Consider the following 23,537-nt stretch of genomic DNA (forward strand, 5'->3'; position numbering starts at 1 on the left):
ATGCCGCGTCCTCGTGTGGGCCTTCCCAGTACTGGGCCTTTACCCAAGAAGCATAAGGGATTTGCAGGAGCAGATGAAGATGAAGAGGAAGAGGAAGCAGGTGCTAGTGCTCCTGCTGCCGAGGAGCTAATTCAATCTGATACTGAGCCGCAAGATCTATGGGATGACGACGCAGTAATGTCGACTATCGAAAATGAAGGGGGCGACGGCCATGACGAAGGCATGGATGATCCAGCCGGAGATTCTTGGGAGACTGATGACGACGAAGGTCAGTTATAATTCAAATATTCAACTTAAATAATTCCCCTCTTCACATGTGCTCGAAGCTTTTTTTTTTGGTACTAACAGCCGGGTAACAGAGGGGGTTGACTTGGAGCGAGTTGGTGATAGTGGTGGGGCGGTTTTACACGATGATCGCACTGTGCGCCCTAACCCCTTTGACGTGTTAGGGGCCGCTGACTACAACGAGGGATCAAATGAAGCGCCCCAGCCCGAGCCCTTCGATCAATTTGAAGATGAAGAGACAGAGACCGGGGGGCCTAGTATTTCTGATTTAACAATCGGGGGAATGCAGGCTGGAGAAATACCCCTTGGTGAATCTGTAGGACCCGACCGGCCGCAAGTCGAAACTGTCTTGCCTATCGAGATACCAGTCTATGAACTCATAGACGAAGAAGATGAGCGAAGTCCTGACATCTCACACCTCGTCGAGATGAAGCAAAACAAATTTATAGAGAGCACCCTCATTGAGAAATTTCTCGCCTGTTTTGCCGACCTTCAGGGACTTAGCCGTGACGAATGGACCATGCTTCGTGAAGGTCTCCAACTCGTTCGTGACAAGGATGGGAACCAGATTCCAGATCTTGTCAATCTTCCTAAACAGCTCTCAACCTTGATCAGTCGCCAACGCAAGCGTCTACCGCTTATCAACATGCGAGAGGCAGAGATCCCCCTGAAGGCAGAGAAGTTGCCGACGGAAGCGAAGAAGCGACGCAAGGAAGTCCTTGAACGACTGAAGGCCATGGCCCATGGGCAGAAGCCTAAAAAACGTGGCAGAAAGAGAAAGGCATCACCAAGTCAAGATGACAAACCCGATGACAAACCCGATGACAACCCCGATGAGCCGCTTGCCTCAGTCAAGCTCACCTACTTCGATCCTCCGTCAATGATCAAGGCATATGTGTCATCAGATATCATGAATGATATATGGACTGGTCCTGGGCAGTTTGTTGATTTACCCAAAGAGATGTACGAGTCTCGGGCGTGGACCAGTTCCAACCGGTCCTCTCAAGGGATTTATCCTCATATGCCTATTGGTGCGCGGGTCCTTATCCTTGCTGGTGATGACATCTATTATCGATGCAGCAAGCATGACTGTCATTGCCATAGCATTGAGGATTATAGTGAAGAGGCTGTTGACCTCCATATTGGCCGTGTCATCGGGTATGGCTGGGATATGAGAGCAGAATCTGTTACAGGCCAGAGCCGGGAAATTCTCGCCTTGCAGATTCAACGGTATGTCAACAAGGACTCACCCGAACTTAGAACATCAGAAATCATTCCGGCAATGGAGGATGATGAGCTTTGTCTTTTCACCGACGTGGAGGGCGAATACATCTCCGAGAAAAACGCATATTGTCACGTATCCATCTTCAAGGATTATTGTACCGGAGAGATCCATGAGAACCCCAGTCTGCCTAAAGCTCGTGGTAGAAAACGGCGAGAGGAATACCCTAAGTATCGGGAGCCCGAAGTCGCTTCCAGGACTCCTGAACAGGAAGACTTCGTTCGTCGTGTGATCACAAAAAAGTGGGACCCTGAGCTCGATGGTTTTGTGCTTGACGTCGTCCCACTCTGCCACTCTCACCCCATTAGAGGCGAACTTGAAGTAGAGTATTTTGGACGGGAGATGTTTGAGACGCTTTGGGACCAGATGTCTCCTGATTCGTTACCCGTCCTTTCCTTGCCTGTTGTGACTTTCATCGATGGATTCGGAGTATTCGCGAATTCATACCGGAGCTTGATGGGTTATTATATTACACCATGTGGTCTTCCGGCAAAGGACCGTCTACGTCCCGGCCATATTATCCCTCTTGTTCTTGGGCCCCATGGCTCAGACTTTGCTGAAGTCATCAAGGGATTAGGAACACTGAGGGACCTAGACATGGGCGTCAAAATGGACATCTCAGGAGAAGAAAAATTGGTTTGCACATGGACTATGGTGTTTATTGGTGATATGCCTCAACAGGTTAGTTTCTTGTCGCCATTACCCACCCATAGCGGTAACTGACTCCCATAATAGGCTGAGAACAGCGGCGCCAAAGGCCCTCGAGGCTGGATTTATTGCCGCAACTGCTATATCAGCACGGGCCAGAAAGAATTTGACTGCCAAACTCATGGTCGATATCATTACCAGGTTAAATTCATGCAGAAGGAAATGGAGCGTCATCAAGGAGCAAAACGCGATGAGTATGGCCAACAATGGGGGATGAACAATCCTCGCCCGGCCTTAGAAACAATCGGTAAGTGCCACGTATTTCATTCAAGATGTGATGTGCAAAGGACGCGTTAGACTGACTTAAGATGGTAGCACCGGCATTGGACATTATTCTCACTCGGCCATATGACCCATGCCATTCCGAATTCGCGGGTCTTCTAAACCTAGCACATTTTCTCTTCCGGGATGGTATCTTGACTGCAGACGCCGTACAAGAATACACTTTACATCTCCGTGCCTTTCCGTTGCCACCTGGAACTCGGCGTTTACAGTCGCCAAAGCACCACCTCTCCAGTTACGAAATGTCAGCGCATGGTCTCTGGGGTAAGATCATACCAGTCTTCCTTCGGAGTTGGCTTCGGCCTAAGCATCTGAAGCCAAAATTCCGAGTACAGGCCAGCGAACATGGCGAACCAGTTAGGTTTGTTATTGCTGCATTCACTGCCATGGCAAAGAGTGCGACAGTCTTGATGGGAAACACAGCGGCCAGTGAGGACTACAAGAATTTGAAACAAATTGTTGCCGATGGCCGGAATGCATTTAACCAGCTATGCTATGTTGCATCAATGGCGGCATCTTCGCGTGCTGGTTCTCTCGCTTCCCAAGTTGGGTCCCGAGCAGCAACTCGCGCTCCCGATGCATCACAAGCCAACCCAGAAGTCCAAGCAGCTGCTGAACCAGGAGACAGAGAGAAAGCTCTTTTGTACATGAAGGATACAATGCGACCGAACATCCATATAGCAGCCCATTACCATGACTTCGCAGCGGAATATGGGATGATGGTTAACTGTAATACGTTGACTGGAGAAGACCTTCATCGGTGAGTTACCCCCCTTTTTTTTCTAAGTCCAAGTCGACCTGTAAAACGTCTAAGTCCAATTGGACGGAAGTACTTCGTACCTGGTACCTAATGGCAGGTGGTCACGGAAGATTTACTAAGCCGGATCCACTTGCTGCCAAATCAACTGCCCGTGCCAATTTGAACTTAACCTCAATTTTATTGGAAAGTTTTACTTTTTAAACTACACGAATTCCCAATGAGGCTTAATTTAGAAAATTTTCCTAAATTAAATTTGGTTTGTAAAAAGATTAAATTTTAACGCTAATAAAACTTTACGATTTTGTATTTACCTTATTGGCTAGAGTTTACCCGAGATTTTTAAATGCGATTAATTAAGGAATATAGTTAAAAATATAGTTAAATACGTATACGGTAAACTTACAATAGTTTATAATAACTTTTTATTATACGGTAAATTTATAATAACTTTTTGTTAAAACGTTACAGGTTTGTTACAAGCGTTGCTTGGTATTTAAAAACGTTTTTATAAATTTAATAAAAAAATTACGGCTATATTATAACAAATTATACAATTTTTTATAATTAATTAAAGTTTAGTTACGGTTAAGGTTATAGTTAAAGTTAAGATTATTTGGAAATATATTTAATAATTACAGTTAAAATTAATATTGTTATATTATTGTAAAATTTTAATAAATTACTTATATAATAATCGTAAAGTATAAATTTCGGTTTTTATATATATCGCATAATATTTTTCAAATAATTTCTATAATATTTTTTATTTTTAAGCAATATTTTCCAAATATTTTTTATACTATTTTTTATATTACTTTTTACCTACTATAACTACCAAATATACAAATATTTTATTTTAACTTTAAAAATTTTCAATTTTTTCTTCTTTTTTACCTTTTATTTTTATTTTTAACTTTAACTTTTCTATTTTTAAACCTAATCTTATTCCTAATTAATTAAATTAATTAAAATATTGGTAAATTTATTAAAATCCTACGTGTTAATATATGTAAATTATTTAATTAATATTAAATATACGTTTTAAAAACGTTATTTTAAATAAAATAGCTATTATAATTGCAATTAACAGCATATTTTTGTTTAATCTTTTACGTTATTTAAAACGTAAACCTCTTGCCAATTATTTGGATTAAGTAATTGATCTTTATGCTACAGTTATATATAACGTTTATCATAACAAACTACTTTTTTAATATTTCTTCCCCAAACAAAAAAATAAAAAAGTTATAAATTACGTTAATTATTGCAAAAGTATTTACCAAATAAATTAAGTTTAAACATTATTATAATAACCTCCTAACGCGTTTTTTTTTTAAAAAGATAATAAAATAAATAAGCGTTTATTTTTATTATTATGCACCCGGCACTTAAGCATATAAGTATCGCTGTAAACCTATTCCTTAACATTTTCCGTCCCCGAACATTTACCCCAACCTTAACTCCCGCCTAGGCTTATCCGCGTATTCCTAATGGTTATACCTAACCTACGTAAACATTTATAATACGTAATAATATTTTTTGGTAAAATTATTAATAAATTGCTAATTTATTTTTCTAATAAGGTTAAACCAGTTAAAATTTATTTAATATTGTTATTATGTAACGTTAGTAAGCAGTAATTTTTTATAAGTATTAATTTAATAAACGTTACGGCGGTAACCTTTTTGGCACGTTATTTTTAAGCCAGTTTTGTTGAGGTTTTGGTAGTAGCTCCGGTGGTAACCCCGGTAGTAATAATAACGATAATAACGGTAATAATAATTTTTTTTTTTATTACCTTAATTTTCTTATTTAATACCTTTATTTTATTTGTAAACTTTGCAATATTATCCGTAAAAATAACCGTTAAAATTTATTTAAGCTTATTTGTAATATTTGTATATATTGCGTTAATTATATTATTAATAACAATTTGGATACCGAATATAAATAATACTTTTTAAATTGGTATAAGATTTAATGTTGTAACTTTATGGCTTATTTTATTAATAAAGATAAATACGAAAAAGAGTAAAGTTGTTAGTTTTACCTTTACGGCTTAGATGTAGGTAGCTTGCTAACTCGGTTTATATTAAGTTTTAATATTCTTAATTAAATATTCGGCTATTTTAATATTAGAAGCAAGTAATATTATCGTGCGAAAGTGCTTACGCCGGAGCCTTCGGTCGAAAATAAATTTCAAATAAAGTTTAAACGGTTTAATCTTGCCTGGAATCGGGACGGCAATATTAAGGAATAAATGTTAAAAAATGCTTTTTATAATATTAACATTTTTTTTTTAAACAATTTCTATTAGGCGTTAAACGTTTAAAAAATGCAAATTTATAAACGGTGTAAAATTAAATGGTTTGGTTTAAAACTTTGGTAAAATATTTACAAAAAATGCCGCGATAAAAACGTTGGTAGTAACAAAAACTAGGTCCATTTTTTTACTATTAGTAATAATATAAATTTTAATAATTGTCTTATAAATCTTCTTTAGCTTATTTAAATCGAAAAGATAATAATTGTTTGCGTTTATATTTATGTTAAAATTTATTAAATTTATAGGGTATTATATTATTATTAAAGATATATTTGTTACTTTATTTGTAACGTTGGTAAGATTTGGAATTAACTGTTGTTACTTTTGCAAGAACTTAATTACATTATCGTTAAAACGGTTAACGTTTATTTATAACGGTAAATTTAGTATAATTTTTGTATTTGCTGCGAAGTTATTTAACAATAGTTAATATATTTTAAAATTAATTATCTTGGTTATTAAAATATATTTGTAAACTATAACCGTTTATTTTAACTATTTAATAATAAAAACGTGTTTAATAATCTAGTTAATATAATTATTGTAAATAATAAAGACGTTATAAACGAAGTAATTATAAATGTTAAATTAAAGAATATAATAAACGATTTTGAAAAAAACGCAATTTCCGATATGTTAGTTTGTTAAGTTAAACTTGATGTTTTCTGTTAGGAAATTTAGTAGTAAAGTAAGGCTTTTCGGCAGGATTTCCTTAAACTTCTTTTTTTCCGCAGCATACCTTTAAACGAGTTTAATAAGTTAAAGCCTTTACTATTTGTTACCTTTTTTACGCTTTTTCTTTAAGGCAAAAGTAAATTTATTGTTGTTTGTTAATAAAGTGTAAAGTTTAAAGTCTAGGTAAATTATGCGTTTAAGTAATATAATAAAAAATTTGCGTAATATTTAAAATTCCTTTTTATTTACTATAATACGATAGTAAAAAAGTAGGTAAAAACTTAAAGTTTATTTTTTGTTAATTGGTGGTTAATTAGGGATTAGGTTTTTAACGCGGATAAGTTTAAAGCCGTTTTTAAAGCTGATTTGTTAAAAGGCTAAGCGATATTTAATTTAATAATATGTTATATAAGCAATTTACGAGGTATCTGTTTATTTTAAACGGGTTAGCGGGTAAATTTTAAATTTTTTTATTAAGCGTTAAATTACCTATCTTTATTTTTTATTTTTTTTACTGTTAATTATTACTGGTAAAATTTGCAAAAATATTTGCCCAATTTTAATAAATAATTTATAGCGTTAAATAAAAATAAGATTAAAATATTTTGCTGCAATAATCGAAAAAATCTTTATATTATTATTTATTGGTTTTATGTTTGGTTTTAAATGTTTATAAAAAAGGTGGTAATTTTTAAATTTCGCGTAACAGATTGGTGGAATTGTTACAAGTGGTAAGATTGTGGTATGTCTTATAATTATAAATTTGTATAGTTTAAAAATATACCGCTTGTTGATATAAGTACTAAGCAATTGTAGCAAGATTTTGTAACGTTTTAGAATAACTACGTTAAAACGTTAAATATAAATAATAATTAAAAGTTTAAGTTTAATATAAACCTGTTATTGTTTTTGCGGGAAAAGTAAAATATATTTTTCGACTTTTTTTTCCGGTTTTTAATACGTTTTTAGATTTATTTTTATAGTTTGGTTTATTACATGCAAAAGAAAAGGATATAAGCGCTGGCGGGGCGCTAACACTTTAATTAAGCTTAAATTTATACTATTAACTTAAACTTAATAAAAAACAGTGAATATATTTTAAACGACACAAGATTGGTTATTTTTACTTATTTAAAGGCTGTTTACGTTTTATTTTTTAATTTTTACTACTAGTTTTATTTTAAATAATAGATTATTTACTCGGTAAAGGTAAATTATTCTTTAAATTTTAACTATTAGTTATACATTTTGGAATACAATAATAAATGTTTAAATTTATATAACTTATTAATTATTATTGGTTAAATAGTTAATATGGACATTATTTTATGCATAAATTTAACTATTATGTTTAATTATATTGTTAAATACTATTTTAAAGCCGAGGTAAAAACCAAGTTATATTATAATTTACTACGTAAGATTTTACTGCGTATTAACGAACAGGTTTTTATTTTTTCGTTTATTATATAAATAATAAATAAGCTGGTTAAAAAGTAGAATTAATCTGTTTAAAAAATTATATATATATTATTAAATATTTTATTATAATAATTTTCCCGAATAAGTCAAATAGTAAATTATTAACTTAAAAAGGTTTAATTTTATTAATTTATAACAGAAAAAAGTAAAGTTAGCAGGGAATTTAACCTTTTAAATAAATATAAAAACCGCTTAAATATTGGTCCGCTTTTAAATGTCACTTATTTTGAGTAGTTTACCAAATATAGTTAAAATTTATAGCTGTTTTGCCTTTACCTTTAAGTAAAAAACTGCATTTTAATTTATTTTTCTAAATATAATTAGAAAACGCATAAAAAAAACTTTTATAAAATTAAAATAATATTTTATTACTTTTTCAACCAGAAAAGCGTTAAGGAAACCAAAATTATTGGTAACGTATAATATAACACGTACGTAAAAGCTTATGTTACTTGTAAAATGCGCTATGTTAATAAGCACTTTTATAACTATTATAACGTGCTATTTCTGGTTATTAATAATAATAAGTTTAAATTTTAAAAAGAAAAGGTTAATAATGTAGTTAATAGTTAAGATAAATTGGCTTGCCAGTACCCCAAATGCGGCTAAAACGATTTGTTTAAAGAATTTAACTTATAAAATAAAGACCAGGTTTTTGATTAAAGCGATTGGGTTGGTAAATATCTTGGATATAAAAACTTCTAAAAGTATAAGCAAAAATTAACGCGTTAAAATTAAAGCGCAATAAATAACGCTACTTTCGAAATATTTAAACGTGTAAAAGAAATTTTAAACCAGAAATAACGTTAGTTTTATAATATATTTATAAATTATTATGCTACATTTTTTAACGGTTAAAAATTTATATTTATTTTAATTAATTGTAACAGTTTTGTAAGTACAGGTAAATTTTACTTACTTAAAGTGTTATATGTGTATTTAACGCAAATAGTTTAAAATAAAAGTATTTTTAATCCTGTTTTGCAATATGTTCTAACGGGGATTATAATAAATAATATTATAAGTTAAACCATATATTTTCTATTTTATTTACCCGTAGTTATTATTTTTAACCTTTTGGATAATATTTACATATCCAATTTATAAAATGATTTTTTGGGTAAGCAATATCTTTTTATTAACGAAAAGTTAATAGTTAACCTTTAACAGTTTAGTTATATTAACGGCTACTTTAAGCAGGTTAAACCTAACTTAAATAATATTATAAGAGAAATAAATTCTATTCTTTTTGGCAATTTCTACTAACTTCCCATTATTACAACTAAAGCTTTTTATAATACAAATAAGCTAATTAATAAATTCGAAATTTCCGGTAAAAATGTTTATTTATTATTTAATAAGATTATTCGCCTTTAATTTATAATATATTAAAAGAAAGATAATTAAGCTAATTTTTATTTTATTTTAGATAAGTTGCAATAATACCAAATTATCTATAAATATTAAAAATTATTTAATATTTACTACCAATATAACTTAACTACCGAAAAAATAGCAAGTTTTAACAGTACTTTACGCATTTTTATTACTAATAAACGCGTTAATACGTACAATTTTAAACATATTAATAGTTTTAAAAAGTTTATAATCTACATTTTAACTAGCGGTACCGGTTTAAATTGGGATAAAGTTATATTGCGCGATGTTGGTAATTTAAAGTTACATTTACCCGTATATATTAATATTTACGTTATATTTACGGAAAATCTTTCGGTTAATTTTAACTTAATAAATAATACTTTCAAAACTATTAAAAATATTGCTTAAACTAAAAGGGCCAATTATTAAACTACCGTTTTTAAAACTATTTTTATAACGTTTAATAGGTAAATTTTTATTGGGCCTACGCTTTTTTCCCCGTTTATTAACGTTTGCTTTTAAGTATAAAAGGTTAATTAATTTTTATATTTTTAACAGCTACCCGATAATTCTTGTTATTTATTCGACCTGCAATTATAAATATAAAAATCATAAATATAAGTATATGCAATTCCTGCTAATAATTATTTTTGCAATTATTGTATATAAAAGCTAATTTATTATAATAAATAAGATTATTTTAAACATTTCCGAAAAAGAGTTTAATCCTGGTTTAAATTACGTTACGGTTTTTTAATATAAAACGTTTAAAAATATTATATTTGAAATTCCGTTTAACCTTAATTATTTATAACGTTTTACCGGGAAGACTGTTGCGGATAGGTTAAAGGATTGGAATAAGAAAATTGCCAAGATGGTCCTTTTAAACGCCTAAGGTTTTACGTCTTTTTCGGTAAAAGTAATTAGTTATTCGAAGGAAATATTCTTTTTACAGCCTTTACCGGGAAAGTATTAGATAGTAATTTTATGCTTTTTTTGGTAAGGATAATTGGTTGTTTAAAAGAAATACTTTTCTTGTAACCTTTGCTAGGGAGGTACGAAACCATTAAATTAAACCAATAAAATAACCTAAAATATAAAGTATAAAATGTATATAATTATAATTATATATTTATTATATTAGATTATAATTTTAGAAATAATTTATTAAAAAATATAAATATAAATAATTTAATTATAAAGATTAAACGTTAGCGTTTTCTTAATAATAAATAAAATTATTAAATTTAATTAATAAAATAATTTAAAGTATAAAATATAAAACGTAATAGTATAAAATTTTTCGGGAATATTTAACGGTATAAATTAAATAAAGTAAATATATTTAACCTTTATAAATATTATTTTTCATTATTTAATATTAATAGTTATTAAAAATATAATATTAATTAATAGTTTTTAATTATATATTTTGGTTATATAATTAGCTAAATTAATTAATTATTATTTATATCGATCTTTATATATAATACGCAATTATTTAAGATTTTCGAATAAATATTCTTTAAGTTAATATTAATTTTTAATATATATTTAATATTATATTTATTTTTATTATTTGTATTTTTTTTACCTATAAGATTTTATACGGTTAAAAATCTTAATATAGGTTTATTGTTAATATTATTAAAAAAATAAGGCTTTTGTTTTTTTTAATTTTTAATTTACTCGTACATGTTATTTTTATTGTTATACTTTTTTTTTATAGCTTTTTTATAGTTAAAAATTTACGGTTATTTTTATAAATATTCGCCTTTAAATTTATTAAAGTTATAACTATTAATATTGTTAATATTAATATTGGACCAGTTATTATTGCTATGGACGTTTAAGGTTGCGTTATATGCGTTAAAATTAAAAAAATTAAAAAAATACCTATTATTATTATTTTATTTTTCGAATTTGCTTTAACTGCGTTTTATATTTAAGGTATTGTTATTTTGGGGTTTGGATTTAAAAAATCTTAACCGCGGTTAAGGAATATTTTTATTTATTATTTTAAAAATAAATTTACGGTTATTAATATTTTTATTCTTTTCGATAAAGTTAACGTTAATTATAACTTTGTTATTTTTTGTAAAGAATACGAGGATTATGTTATAAAATAAAAACTAGGTAAAATAAGCAAAAAGGTATTCTGGAAAAATACTTTTAATCGGACGGTATATGTGATTATAATATTGTTTAATAATTTATAAATTAAAATTATTAAATTTTTTCGGAGGTATAAATATGTAAACTGCTAATTTATACAAGTTGTTTTTATTGCGTTTAAAAATTAAAATTAAACGATTAAAGTTAAAATAACAATGGATATTTGGACGTAATAAAAATGTATTGTAATAATTGTTAAACGGTTTATTTTTTTTAATTCTTGTTATATATTTATTTATTTTATTATTTATATATTACTGTTTATAAATTTTGGAAATAATGTAAGTATTATTAACGTTATCGTTGTTTAAAATAACGTAAAGTTTAGCGTGGGTATTTGTTATTTTGTTATTTAATAAGTCCGAGGCGTAAGTAATGTGTTTGTAAGTTTTCTACAGTTTTAATATCTTTTTATTGTAAGGAAATATTTAATTTATAAAGTTTGGCGTAATAGGATAATAACTTAATTAATAATTATTATTAATATTTTTATATTATATAAGTAATTTATTGCCGTTAATGTTAAGGATGTGGAAGTAATATTTTAATCTTTTTAATATATTATTAAACGAAATATTGACGTAAGGTTTAAATTTATCTTTATACGTTAATATAAAAGGTTTTTCTTTATTATTTATTTTTTTTTTGTTTAATTTCTAGCAATTTTCGGTTATAATATTGCTAGTATAATATATTACGTTATAGTTAATACTACTTTTATTAAAGGCGTATAAGCGGAGTATAAGAAATTTTAAATAATGCGGATGGAATATTTCGATTTATTTTAAAAAGTTTTTGCGTTTTATACTGGTTAGTAAATTTACTATTGGAAAAAAAGTAAGTTTTTTTGTTATAATAAAACGATCTTTTTTAAGCGGAATATAATATTGTTAATATTTATGTTTTAATTAAAAATAATGGTTATGTAAGTATATGATTAATAATTTTACCGGCGTTTAAATATTTTAAATCTTAATATTTATATTATTGGTTTTAGCAAAACGAAGTAGCCCTTCCAATAATAACTGTTAAAGATAAAATAAAATAAAAAGTTAAAAAAGTAATATTATTATTATTACTTTAAAGGCATTTCCGTTTTTTTATATGTAATTATATATAAAATAAAAACCAAGTAAGCTTTAAAATATTAATTTGTTTGTGTTTTAAACATATATTAAACATTATTACGTTATACTCAAAATCTAAAACCGAAGCCATCGGTTTTGGTTTTTAACGTATTTAATTAAAGAGTTTTGCCGGCAAAACTTTCTAATTAGCATAATTTGTTGTGCTACAGGGCATTTTTCAACATCAACTGACCATCAATCATCTAGATGGTTCAAACGTCGAGTATACGAGACCAATTACTCGAACATTGAAAAGGTGCTTTTGATGAAGCTTAATACTCAATTAACTCTGAGACTGGTATTGCGAAACGCCTTTAGACGGGATGATCCCGAACTCACCAATGACATTCAGACGCTCTACAAGCAATGTCCTACCCTGTTCAAGCGCGCTTTGGCCCGCTCGGATCGCAATGAATTAGAACAAGAAGCTGACGCTATGCTCGATCAGGACGAGTTTGAGCTTGACGTCCCTCCGTCAGCCAATGAGAGTCATCAGGACCCTTCCATTATTAACAAGATCCCCTCTAAAGAGATGGCTAACTCAACCCATTTCATCCAAGGTGATAGCCCTATGCCTGTTAGAGCAGAACAGTTATCGGAACATTTCCTTCAGCAACTCCGATCGGCCTATCATCGGGATTATGGTAAGGCGTCTTACTGGCCATCCTATTACGAGAAGAAGAAGATGGTGCAGTATGCCCGCAAGGTGGGGTTCAATCGACCGCCTATGTCCCCTGGGTAAGTCTACACCTCCCCCCGAATGAGCTAACACGGACCATGGCTTGCTCCACTGATGATGTTGAGCAAGCTCTTGGCAGTCAATTTCAATGTTCTTGTTTTACTAGAATGAGGCTCATGAGATCACCAATTGAGAAGCTTGATCTTTCAAAGTTGAAGGATGAATTTTCTAACAGCACTTGCCAAGACAACCAATTTCTGATCCAAGTGAATGGTTTAACTGCTGCTAGAGATAGTTCTCTAGCTGATAGTCTTCCATATTTGGTTCTTAACAGTAAAAAATGAAGTCATTTTTTATTGTAAGAAAAGAAGCATCACGAGTCTTGGCAGGTGTTGGGTTGGTGATCTACATGCAGTCCTCATTTTATGTGAACAGGGAATTGACATGACACCTGAACTCAGCTAACTGACATGCAATAGCGAGGATCCCGAGCGCTTTGTTTTCAGTAAAGGGGACTCAATTGCGTATCATGACAATCAAATCGGTATCATCGACCACATTTTCCTCTTTGATGTATATGGGGAACGTCACATCTTCTTGGTGATCACACCCTTGGAAAGAACAGGTGAGCGAGACAGCATTCTCGACTTGGAGATCATGGAAGAACAAGAAGATGCACCTATTATGATTGGCATAACGGCAATAAATCCTACTAGGCCGTATGTCATCTATGTCCCTGGTATTGGACACGTCTTGAACGACTGGAACATCAAATTGCTATAATGGTCTCCGGACTTTTCCGAAATCGCGATTTCACCCAAAAAGACCATGGACCCCCTTTGCCCACGGTAAGTTGGCTCGAGCTTCAACATTTATGGCCTGAGCACTAACATTGTCAATAGGCCAAGTCCTTCGCAGGAGTACTTCGACTGGAACAGCAAGCTTTCGCCCTTTGTCGCTTTCGGATTAGTGGCCTGTACTGGTGGTGGTTGATGACGACTAGAAGGGAATGCATAACTTGTATCTCTTCATTGCTCCTAGTACTTAATTGATTTTGTTGCTGTGACATACATGTAATCCTAATGTGACCGGTAACATGCAAGTAATACTAGTGTGACCAGAGTAATAAGTGGGACCTGTAACCCCAAGTACCTACATCACGTGCCACTCCCCATATTAATTTAGCGGCACAATGATTGTTTGGGACACAATGATTGTTTGACCAACAATCATTGTGTAATGAATCAATGATTGTAATATAGGACAATCATTGTTTAACTTTACAATCATTGTGTACCAGCGTACCCCGCCTCTACGGTATGTAATATTACTAGCTGCGTTACCCGTTCGCGCAGGCGCTTACGGGGAGTGCCTAGCTTCAAGAGTGCCTTTTACATACGCCACATATAAGTCTGGCCTTTCTGATTGGCTAGCCACACCTCAGCGCACGTCCGATGAATTTTTTGTAGAATCAATTGACCTATTATACTATTGTATAAATCTTTTAATAATTGGTATCGTTGGATAGAGCTCGTTTTGCATGACCTTTCTATCCTATTTGCATGTGTTTCAGACCTTATGCGATAGAATGGCAAAGGAAAAAGTCGCCAACTGCGGGGCGATTCTAAGGATCTGATTGGCTGGAAAAATTGTGGCAGTACTAATAAAATATAGAAGAGTTGATAGTATAAATTAGATTAGACGAGTATCACTAGGAAAATTCGGCTTAACACAGCCATAGATATATGGACATAAGCGGAATATTTCCGCCTTATTCCGCATGTGAAAGTAAGAATGAATCATCTTGCTCTTCTATAATACGTATTCCATATATATGGCTCGATATGAATGGCCTTGCATAAAAGAAACAGTATTAATACTTGAAGCGATGGAACTAAGCCGCACCAATGCAGCCGGTATCTTCAGCTTTAATCCTAACATCATCCTTGCGTTAAGTTTAAAAGCATGATAGGCTTCATTTTCGAAACGAAAAATCCATTTATGGTAAGTAGGTACCTAACATATGTATGTACAAACGTTGAGTTTATACTTAACTTTTAAGTTTACCACACTATCTAGTTACTACTAGTATCAACTTTAATTTCTAACTAGGTAGGTTGTCAGTTAGGTTGTGCGGCTAGTCCGTTCCTTATTAGTGACATTTTACCAAGGTAGGTAATAGATTGGCTGAGAGTCCAAATTGCTCAGGGGCGACACATGAGCTGAAATGTAGCCAAGACCAACGGCGTATGTACTTGGCGAACTACGCTTAGACCTCCTACCTTAGCACGTCATCTGCATGTCATACCTTGTACAAAACAATCGCTTTGCGGTGGAAACTATCTTGACAATAGGGTAGGGCGGGCATCGACCACGAGATGCAGTATAGTGGTGCTGGCGATTTTTCGGCCGGCTTTCATGTATTTTATCTACAGTGGGCAATGTTTCGCTTGATGGTGCATCTAAGTAAGCAGGGATGAGGGATCAAGACTAAAGGAATGATATTCCGTATATTGTGTGGGTAATCTCGGCTATCATAAAGTTCCATTCAGCTGAGTTCCATTAGAGCCCGTCGCCACAGTATTTACCCATGCAAAGTTAGGCACCTACACTACTAGTAACGAGATTAAACCGACGAATTCCCTATACGCTATCGCTCCTACAACGGCTAGGTATCTAATAGCGTACGTACATAGTGTCGCGTGGATCGAGAAGGATTATCGAGGTGCTGCCGTTCTGTTACACGGTCTCTAGGCATACCTACACCTTGTTCGGCAGAATCAAGGTAAGCTTTGTGTTTCCCACGTGGTAATAAGGATCAGAATACTAAAGAATCGATAGCCCCTCCGAGATGTTCCATTTGTCATGAACTCCTTTTGCTAGCCCAGTGTGGCTAGGATGGAATTGGCTATGTCGCTGGCCCGGGCTTCATATATCCTATCCCCTAACCTAGTAAGCTATAGTATACTATGTAACGAGTGCTCTATCGATGACAGCGCTAACGAGAACTAGTACAGCTGGACCGTCTCGTTGCTTACACACTCGTCGAAGAAAAATGTGAAATGAGTGGAGGGGGAAAAAAAGATCGTCTCTTATTAAGCTGTATATTTCTTCATGGGAACTGATTTACTACGGCTTTGCGGCCTGTTATATTCCAATGCCATATCATAAGAGAGAAGCTTATTATTACTAGCCTACCTATGTTTGGGGGGGAACCGAACCGCCCTAACGCATCGCAACCTCGGCGACAGATCCGTACTTGGCATCGGCTAGGAGTATATCCTTTGGTCGTCTCCCATCGTGTTAAAGTTTTAGCTGCACAATATCGTGCTAGCCTACGTACGTACGAGGGTGGTAAATAGATGGGCATGGCTTATAACGAAGACTACGGTCCATTGGCCCCAGCTTGCGATACTCTGTCGCCTCTGCCTAATGGCCATCGGAATGGACTCATCGCCGTCGCCGTCTGCGGCATAGTGTCGTTTATCACGACGTCCACATTGTTCCTATTCCTGACGTATAAGTTAGTTACTTGGCATTTGTGGACCCCGGAGGGAATAGACCAAGGCCACCAAACCCCAGCAAACGATCTGTCGCTAGGTTTAGCCCAAAGGAATTTTGGGTTATCCAAGAAGGCTATTCCACAGGGACACGATGAACAACGGCGGCGACGACAAGCGGCGGGACGAGGGCCGCCAAACCAGTTTCTCGTCCTCGTATACAACTTGTTCTTCGCCGATATGCACCAGGCTACGGCATTCATGTTGAATATTCCGTGGATCCAGAACAACGAGATTACCGTAGGAGTTCCGACTTGCTGGGCGCAGGGCTGGTTTGTGTCGACAGGAGATCTGTCTGCGAGCTGCTTCATATGTGCCATTGCTATTCATACTTATCTAACCGTCGTGAGAGGGTACAAACCGCCACAGTGGGCCTTGTATCTTGCCATTATCGGTTTATGGGTGTTTATTTATGTTATGTCTTTTGCCGGTGTGGCTGCCACCAATAACGGGAGAGGGGCCGGTGGGTTTTATGTTCGCGCAGCAGCTTGGTAAGTGAGAGAATGGGTGATATCGCTCACCAACACCCAATCAATGTGTTTTATATATATTAACATAAATGACTAACATCGGTTGAAGGTGTTGGATAAACGATAGATTCGAGTCGCTTCGTCTCTGGCTTCACTACATATGGATCTTCCTCTCGTTTATCATGACGAGTATCCTATATTCGCTTATCTTCTTCTTCCTTCACCAGAAAAGGGCCTTCTCTCAACCCCTTTCGCATAGTCGTCCATCAGCTTCGACACGGTCGGATACGAATAACACATCAACCCAGACAAACCCTTCGGGACACCATCCCACTTTCCTTATCTATCCGGTCATATACATATTATGTACAGCACCATTAGCATTGGGCCGTGTGGTGAGCATGTCTGGAACGGAAGTGAGCATAGCTTATTTCTGCCTGGCGGGCACGATGATAGCCTCTAATGGATGGTTGGACGTCCTGTTGTTTTCGACCACACGACATTCTATCATCTTCAACGCGCCCCTCGACTCCGAGGATACGGGCCTGGAGACATTCACGTTTATGAGGACACCGCACTGGAGGCAATACGGAAATATGGTCTGGGTACAGGGTGGAGCTCACACCGGTAACGGCGAAGATGGCCGGCAAGGTAGGGGACGGAGGAGGGCAGTATGGGGACTGGGACGGCTCGGAGAGTTGATAGGGTGGGATGGGAGAGACGGACGTTCCAAGAATGGCAACAGCCGCTGGGTTGGAGGTCCAGGTAGCGGGAGCCAGGAATCCTTAAGGGGTATTACGAGAGCAGCAGAAGCAGGAATCCAGATGGATACCGTGACGACGGTCGTAGTAGAGGTTGAGCAAGACTCGAAGACGAGATCACGAGAACCTTCTGCTCACTCGATTGACAGTTCAGAGAAAGTGCACGAGCAAAGGGCGGGAAGCTTGCGTCTATGAGATTAGAGCTTTCGGCCTTAGAGATATACATAAGATAGAAATAGAATCAACTCTGGTAATCCCGAACTTTTTTTTTTTTCGTTTTATCAACGATCGGATGAAGTCCGTTGTGCCCTGGCGCTGTACGTGTAGGTTCGTGTTGGTTAAGCCTCTAGGTACATGTATTTATGTACTTTTGACTTGGTGGAATGAAAATGAGAAGTGCCGCTAATGACATCCACGTGCCCGATTATTACGGTGGGAACTGGTATACATCCACATGCATAATAATGCATCTACTGTACATACCTAAGGTATCTACCTTATGTAGGTACCTTACATACGTGTATCAATTATCAATGGTAAGATCTCCGTAAGATCATGTGTGTCAGCCTCCAACCGAACCAACCATTGAATTTACCTATTCTCCTTTTCTAAACCCCGGCAATCTTATCCTTGCTTAAAATAGCCCGTGGATACACGTACACGTAACGAGAGGCGTTGCATAACATGTATATATACATACATAAACCCAATCAGCCATTTTATCCGTATTGAGCGTATTGTCCGTGGCGGTCCTCCACGAGATCCTATCAAATTGATTGATCCAAAGGGCTGGCCTCCCTGTCTCATGAAGAACAGCTGCGAAATGACAACTTACAAACCGAGAGTCTAACCGCTTGTGCCCAGGGCTCGTCTCACCACATTGCATCACGAAAAGAAAAAAAAAAAGAAACAAAATCCTTTCGGACTGCAGACTCAACCAACATATGCACACTTACTATTCCGTATTGTTGATTTGATTCTTGTCTTTTTTCGCCTCTTGTTCATGTGTCGTTCATCAACGCCAGCGGGGTAAAACAAGGGAATAGGACGAAATATTATTATCGCATTCTTACTTTACCTTAACTTATAAATATCGGCGTCGACGTTGTTATCAGATCTACTATCCACTATTTCGGACCGGAGGGATTTAAATATTTACTTACAATTGAACCCCTGACCTTAGGTTAGTGACTAGGTACCTAGGTCAGCTAGGTAGGTACGATTGAACTACGGAACCGCTGTTCATTGAACCGAGACATCCTCGACTTAGGTATCCCCCCTTCCGACCGGTCCGTCAACACAAAATCCTTCGAATCCATCTTTTATCTAACCTACCATTGAACTTTAGTTCCCGTGCTTCGTGCTTCGAGCTTCTACATCTTCTTACTGCCTATTCGCCTTACTTCGAAGGCGGTTAATCGATTTCTATCCCACGCCTACTCTTTTTATCCTTGATGTAATCCGACAATTATCCCGCTCGCGTCCATCTCTACTCTCCCTTCCGAATACCGCTATCGACAATTACACGTTGACGTCTTCAATATGTTACGACGGCCTCCTGGCGAGGGACGGCTCGTCGTTCAGCAGCGCAAGGTTCTGCTCGCCTTAGCCGTCTTCCTTCTACCTTGGCTCCAGCTTGTCGATGCTCAGCAGCAGCAACACCGACAGCAATCCCCTCCGGAACCAGCTTCCGTTGCTAATCTCCTAAACGACTATAACAATGATAACGTAGGCGTGAACAAACATGACGTTCACGGCCCAGACGTCCCTATTCCCCGACACGAGTCCTTCGGTGCTGAGCGAGTCGTAGGCAACCTCGCTACCGCTACGCCCTCCAAACCACGCAACCATCACGAGACCCCAGCTGTTAGCCGCAGGAACAGTGTCACTACCAATAAGCAGCGATTCCGAAACGTACCTTTTCCTAACGATGCGAGCGCCCTCGCAACTTTGGCTCCGGCTTTGTCCGTTCGAGCACCAAATTCTCCAAGATATCTGCCCAGCCTGCTCGCCGGTGCTGGGCTTTCCTCGCCGCAGATTGCGCGGAGTCTGGAGAATTGGGAAGTGGAAGACTACATTCTTCTGGCGACCGTCGATGGACATCTTTATGCTGTTAACCGCGAGTCCGGCGACGAGCGCTGGCATCTCCAAGTTGAGCAACCTATCGTCGAAACCATTCACCGCCGCCCAAATAGCTCCCTAGCCGATAGACGAGATGGCTATGATCATCATCCCCTGGATGACTACATTTGGGCTGTCGAGCCAACCCGTGATGGTGCCCTTTACGTCTGGACCCCATCTGGCTTTGGCAGCGGCCTGATGAGTACGGGCCTAACAATGAAGCAGCTAGTGGAAGAGTTCGGCTCCTACGCTGTTCAGAATCCACCCGTAGTCTATACTGGTCACAAGAAAACGACCATGATCACGCTGGACGCGGCGACCGGTCGCGTTCTTAAGTGGTTCGGACAGGGTGGCTCGCAGGTTGATCAAAGTGCTACTTGCTTCCCCCCGAACGGGCGTTTCGTTGACTCGGACAATGAGGAATGCAGTGATAGTGGCACCATCACTCTGAGTAGAACAGAGTATATCGTTACCATACACCGATCGGATGACGGTAGGGAGATTGCCACACTTAAATATGCCGAATGGGGCCCAAACAATTTCGATAATGATCTCCATCAGCAGTATCGAGCGACGCAGGATAACCGATACTTTACTAGCCAGCATGACGGTAAAGTCTATGCGCTCGCCTACCCTGCCGGAGCCACTTCCTTCGCGCTCCAATTCTCTGTCCCCGTCGCGCGTGTTTTCGACATCGCTAGGCCTGAAGATGCTCCTCCCGGTAGCAACCCCGAGCTTGTCCTGCTCCCTCAGCCCGTTCCGCCCGCTCGAGACGAAGACTCTGCCCGCGTCAGAAGCCATAGCGTATTTCTCAACCAGACCGAATCCGGTAGCTGGTATGCCATGTCTGGTTGGTCGTACCCTTTGATTGTCGATGCTCCGGCGGCACAGCTTAGCCGTAGGAACCGATGGGACACCGAGAACCCTTGGGATACGCTTGATACTACATGGGCAAACAAGGTGTTGGTTGGTACTCATGTCCTAGGGAATGCAAGGACCGTGGCGCAGTGGCCGCCAACTATTCCTCCAAGTTTGCCTTCCTCACCTTTCACGCCCGAATCTGACAATGATGATAATGAATCTGTCGTGCCGACCTCACTGCCTGATACGGAGGCTGATTCTACAGGCATCGTTGGCAGCATCGTTGCTCTTCCGCAGTACGCCGCTGATAAGACAGTCGACTTCTTGATGAATCCGATTCTATTCCCCGTCGTCGTCTATCTCTTGTTCCGCTACTACAAGGACTTGGTTAGGTGGTCCAAACGCCGCATTAGGCCAAAGCAATATCTTGATACGGTGACATATGTACCTTCGACAGATCCTACAGTTGGTCCGCCACGGGAAGTAGCCGCTGAAGTCGTCCGAGCGTCGGTTGAGGAGCCGGATGAGAAGCAGCAGTTACAGTTAGTAACTGAAAAGGAAAGTACCGAAAAAGCTGTACCCGCTATCGTATCCACCGCGGAGCTTGAGCTGGCAGATATAGACGACAACCGTGAACAGCAGACCGAGGGCGAGTCTCCCGAGAAAAAGAAGAAGGCCCACCGCGGCCGGAGAGGAGGTGTTAAACATCGGAAGGGGGCAAAGAAACAGCGCGACACTGTTGAAAGCTCGGGGGAGAACGCCTCCCCTGAAGCTGGAGAGGGAATCCCTGGCCTGCAGAACATCGGTCTACCATCCAAGCTTGAGCCGAATATCACAACCATGAATAACGACCCCGAGGACGTAAGCGGCCCGATCGTCAAGATAGGTGGTATCGAGGTCAACCAAGACGAACAGCTTGGTATGGGCAGTAACGGTACCATCGTCTTCGCTGGAAAATTCCACGGACGGGATGTTGCTGTTAAGCGCATGCTTACCCAATTCTGGGATATTGCAACCCAGGAGACCCAGCTGTTGCTCGAAAGTGATCATCATCCCAATGGTACGAGCTTAGTCGTCCCTTCTATTTATGACTGCTAACCCGCTCGTTTAGTGATTCGATATTTTGCCATGTCGAAGAACGATAGTTTCTTGTACATTGCGTTGGAGTTGTGCCAGGCTTCGCTTTCGGACATTATCGAGAAGCCCGCCATGTTCCAGGATCTGGCTCGGGCCGGCGAGATGGATTTACCCCGAGTCCTATTACAGATCGCACATGGTCTAGGGTTCCTTCACGACCTTCGCATTGTTCACCGTGATTTGAAGCCTCAGAATATCCTGGTTACCATGGGACGCGACGGTAAGCCGCGACTTCTCGTATCGGACTTTGGGTTGTGCAAAAAGCTCGAAGGAGGCCAATCATCTTTCGGCGCGACCACAGCCCACGCCGCTGGGACTTCGGGTTGGCGGGCACCTGAGCTCCTCCTCGACGACGACGCGCGCGAATCTTCTTCGATGTCTATGACCAGCACGCATAGCGACTCGAGTCAATTGATTAGCGCCGATGTTATGCCTAATCGCCGCGCTACTCGCTCAATTGATATCTTTAGTCTTGGACTTGTATTCTTCTACGTACTCACTAAGGGACTACACCCTTTCGATTGTGGCGATCGGTATATGCGAGAAGTCAACATCCGTAAGGGTCAATTCAGCCTCAAACCTTTAGATGTACTAGGCGACGCCGCACACGAGGCTAAAGCCCTAATTGAGACGATGCTTCGATCCGATCCTAGGGCCCGACCTTCGGCTAAGGATGTCATGTCCCATCCGTTCTTCTGGTCGGCAAAAGAACGGCTTGCTTTTCTTTGTGACGTGTCGGATCATTTTGAGCTTGAGCCTCGAGATCCGCCATCCAGGGCCTTGACGGAGCTCGAAGCATGTGCCTCTCAAGTGTGCCGCGGCGATTTTCTCAAGACACTACCTAAGGAATTCGTGGAGAGCCTGGGAAGGCAGCGCAAATACACCGGTTCAAGGCTTCTAGATCTGCTACGAGCGCTCAGAAACAAAAGGTTTCATTACGGTGATATGAGCGAGCCGCTGAAGAGGATGGTAGGACCGTTGCCAGATGGATATTTAAGTTTCTGGACTCGACGATTTCCGAACTTGTTGATTGTGTGCTGCACGGTCATCTACAAGTTAAACCTCGAGGAACTAGATATCTTCAAGGAGTACTTCAAACCGAGAACACCTCTATGACCTTAGCTAGATAATATACCTAATGCCATCTACCGAGTCTTCTATTTTACTACGAGATGCATGAATTAAAGGGCTAGCTAAGAATGGCTTAAATACTTGACCAAGCTGATCTGGGCAACTTAAACGTGCTTGTATACATCTTGAGCCATGAATTGTTATGTGCCATGGCTTGACAAGCGTATTTTTAATGGGGTTTAAGTTTTTCAATAATCTTGAAGCATTAATTCTTTAATACCTTCCAATCCACCTTGATATATATTTAGGCACAATGTATGAAGGTGGATGTCACGACCCAGCCGGATGGATCGTGTTTAATAATAGAAAAATCAATATATACTTTTAGGTACATA

At 37.4% G+C, this 23,537-nt stretch overlaps 4 protein-coding genes across 4 annotated transcripts; all 4 read left to right on the forward strand.

Moving 5' to 3' along the window:
- Positions 1-3,321, forward strand: F4817DRAFT_319960 (uncharacterized protein; the record flags this gene model as incomplete). Its single annotated transcript, XM_049301131.1, has 4 exons — positions 1-268; positions 360-2,248; positions 2,303-2,522; positions 2,591-3,321. The coding sequence occupies 4 exons, from the start codon at positions 1-3 to the stop codon at positions 3,319-3,321; spliced, it is 3,108 nt and encodes a 1,035-aa protein (XP_049154959.1).
- Positions 3,322-12,612: 9,291 nt separating this feature from the next.
- F4817DRAFT_350427 (uncharacterized protein) lies at positions 12,613-14,199 on the forward strand. The gene is made up of 3 exons (XM_049304940.1): positions 12,613-13,220; positions 13,641-14,009; positions 14,064-14,199. Exons 1-2 carry the CDS (start codon positions 12,748-12,750, stop codon positions 13,942-13,944), a joined length of 777 nt encoding a protein of 258 aa, XP_049154960.1. The 5' UTR covers positions 12,613-12,747; the 3' UTR covers positions 13,945-14,009; positions 14,064-14,199.
- Positions 14,200-16,201: 2,002 nt separating this feature from the next.
- F4817DRAFT_265144 (G protein-coupled glucose receptor regulating Gpa2-domain-containing protein) lies at positions 16,202-18,309 on the forward strand. Its single transcript, XM_049299352.1, has 2 exons — positions 16,202-17,212; positions 17,301-18,309. Exons 1-2 carry the CDS (start codon positions 16,524-16,526, stop codon positions 18,145-18,147), a joined length of 1,536 nt encoding a protein of 511 aa, XP_049154961.1. The 5' UTR covers positions 16,202-16,523; the 3' UTR covers positions 18,148-18,309.
- A 1,185-nt stretch (positions 18,310-19,494) lies between these two features.
- F4817DRAFT_361637 (uncharacterized protein) lies at positions 19,495-23,187 on the forward strand (the record flags this gene model as incomplete). Its single annotated transcript, XM_049306435.1, has 2 exons — positions 19,495-21,994; positions 22,046-23,187. 2 exons carry the CDS (start codon positions 19,495-19,497, stop codon positions 23,185-23,187), a joined length of 3,642 nt encoding a protein of 1,213 aa, XP_049154962.1.
- Between the last annotated feature and the right edge of the window lie 350 nt (positions 23,188-23,537).

This window comes from Daldinia loculata (genome assembly GCF_022478755.1).
Source record: "Daldinia loculata strain CBS 113971 unplaced genomic scaffold F4817scaffold_70, whole genome shotgun sequence".
NCBI classification, from domain to species: domain Eukaryota; kingdom Fungi; phylum Ascomycota; class Sordariomycetes; order Xylariales; family Hypoxylaceae; genus Daldinia; species Daldinia loculata.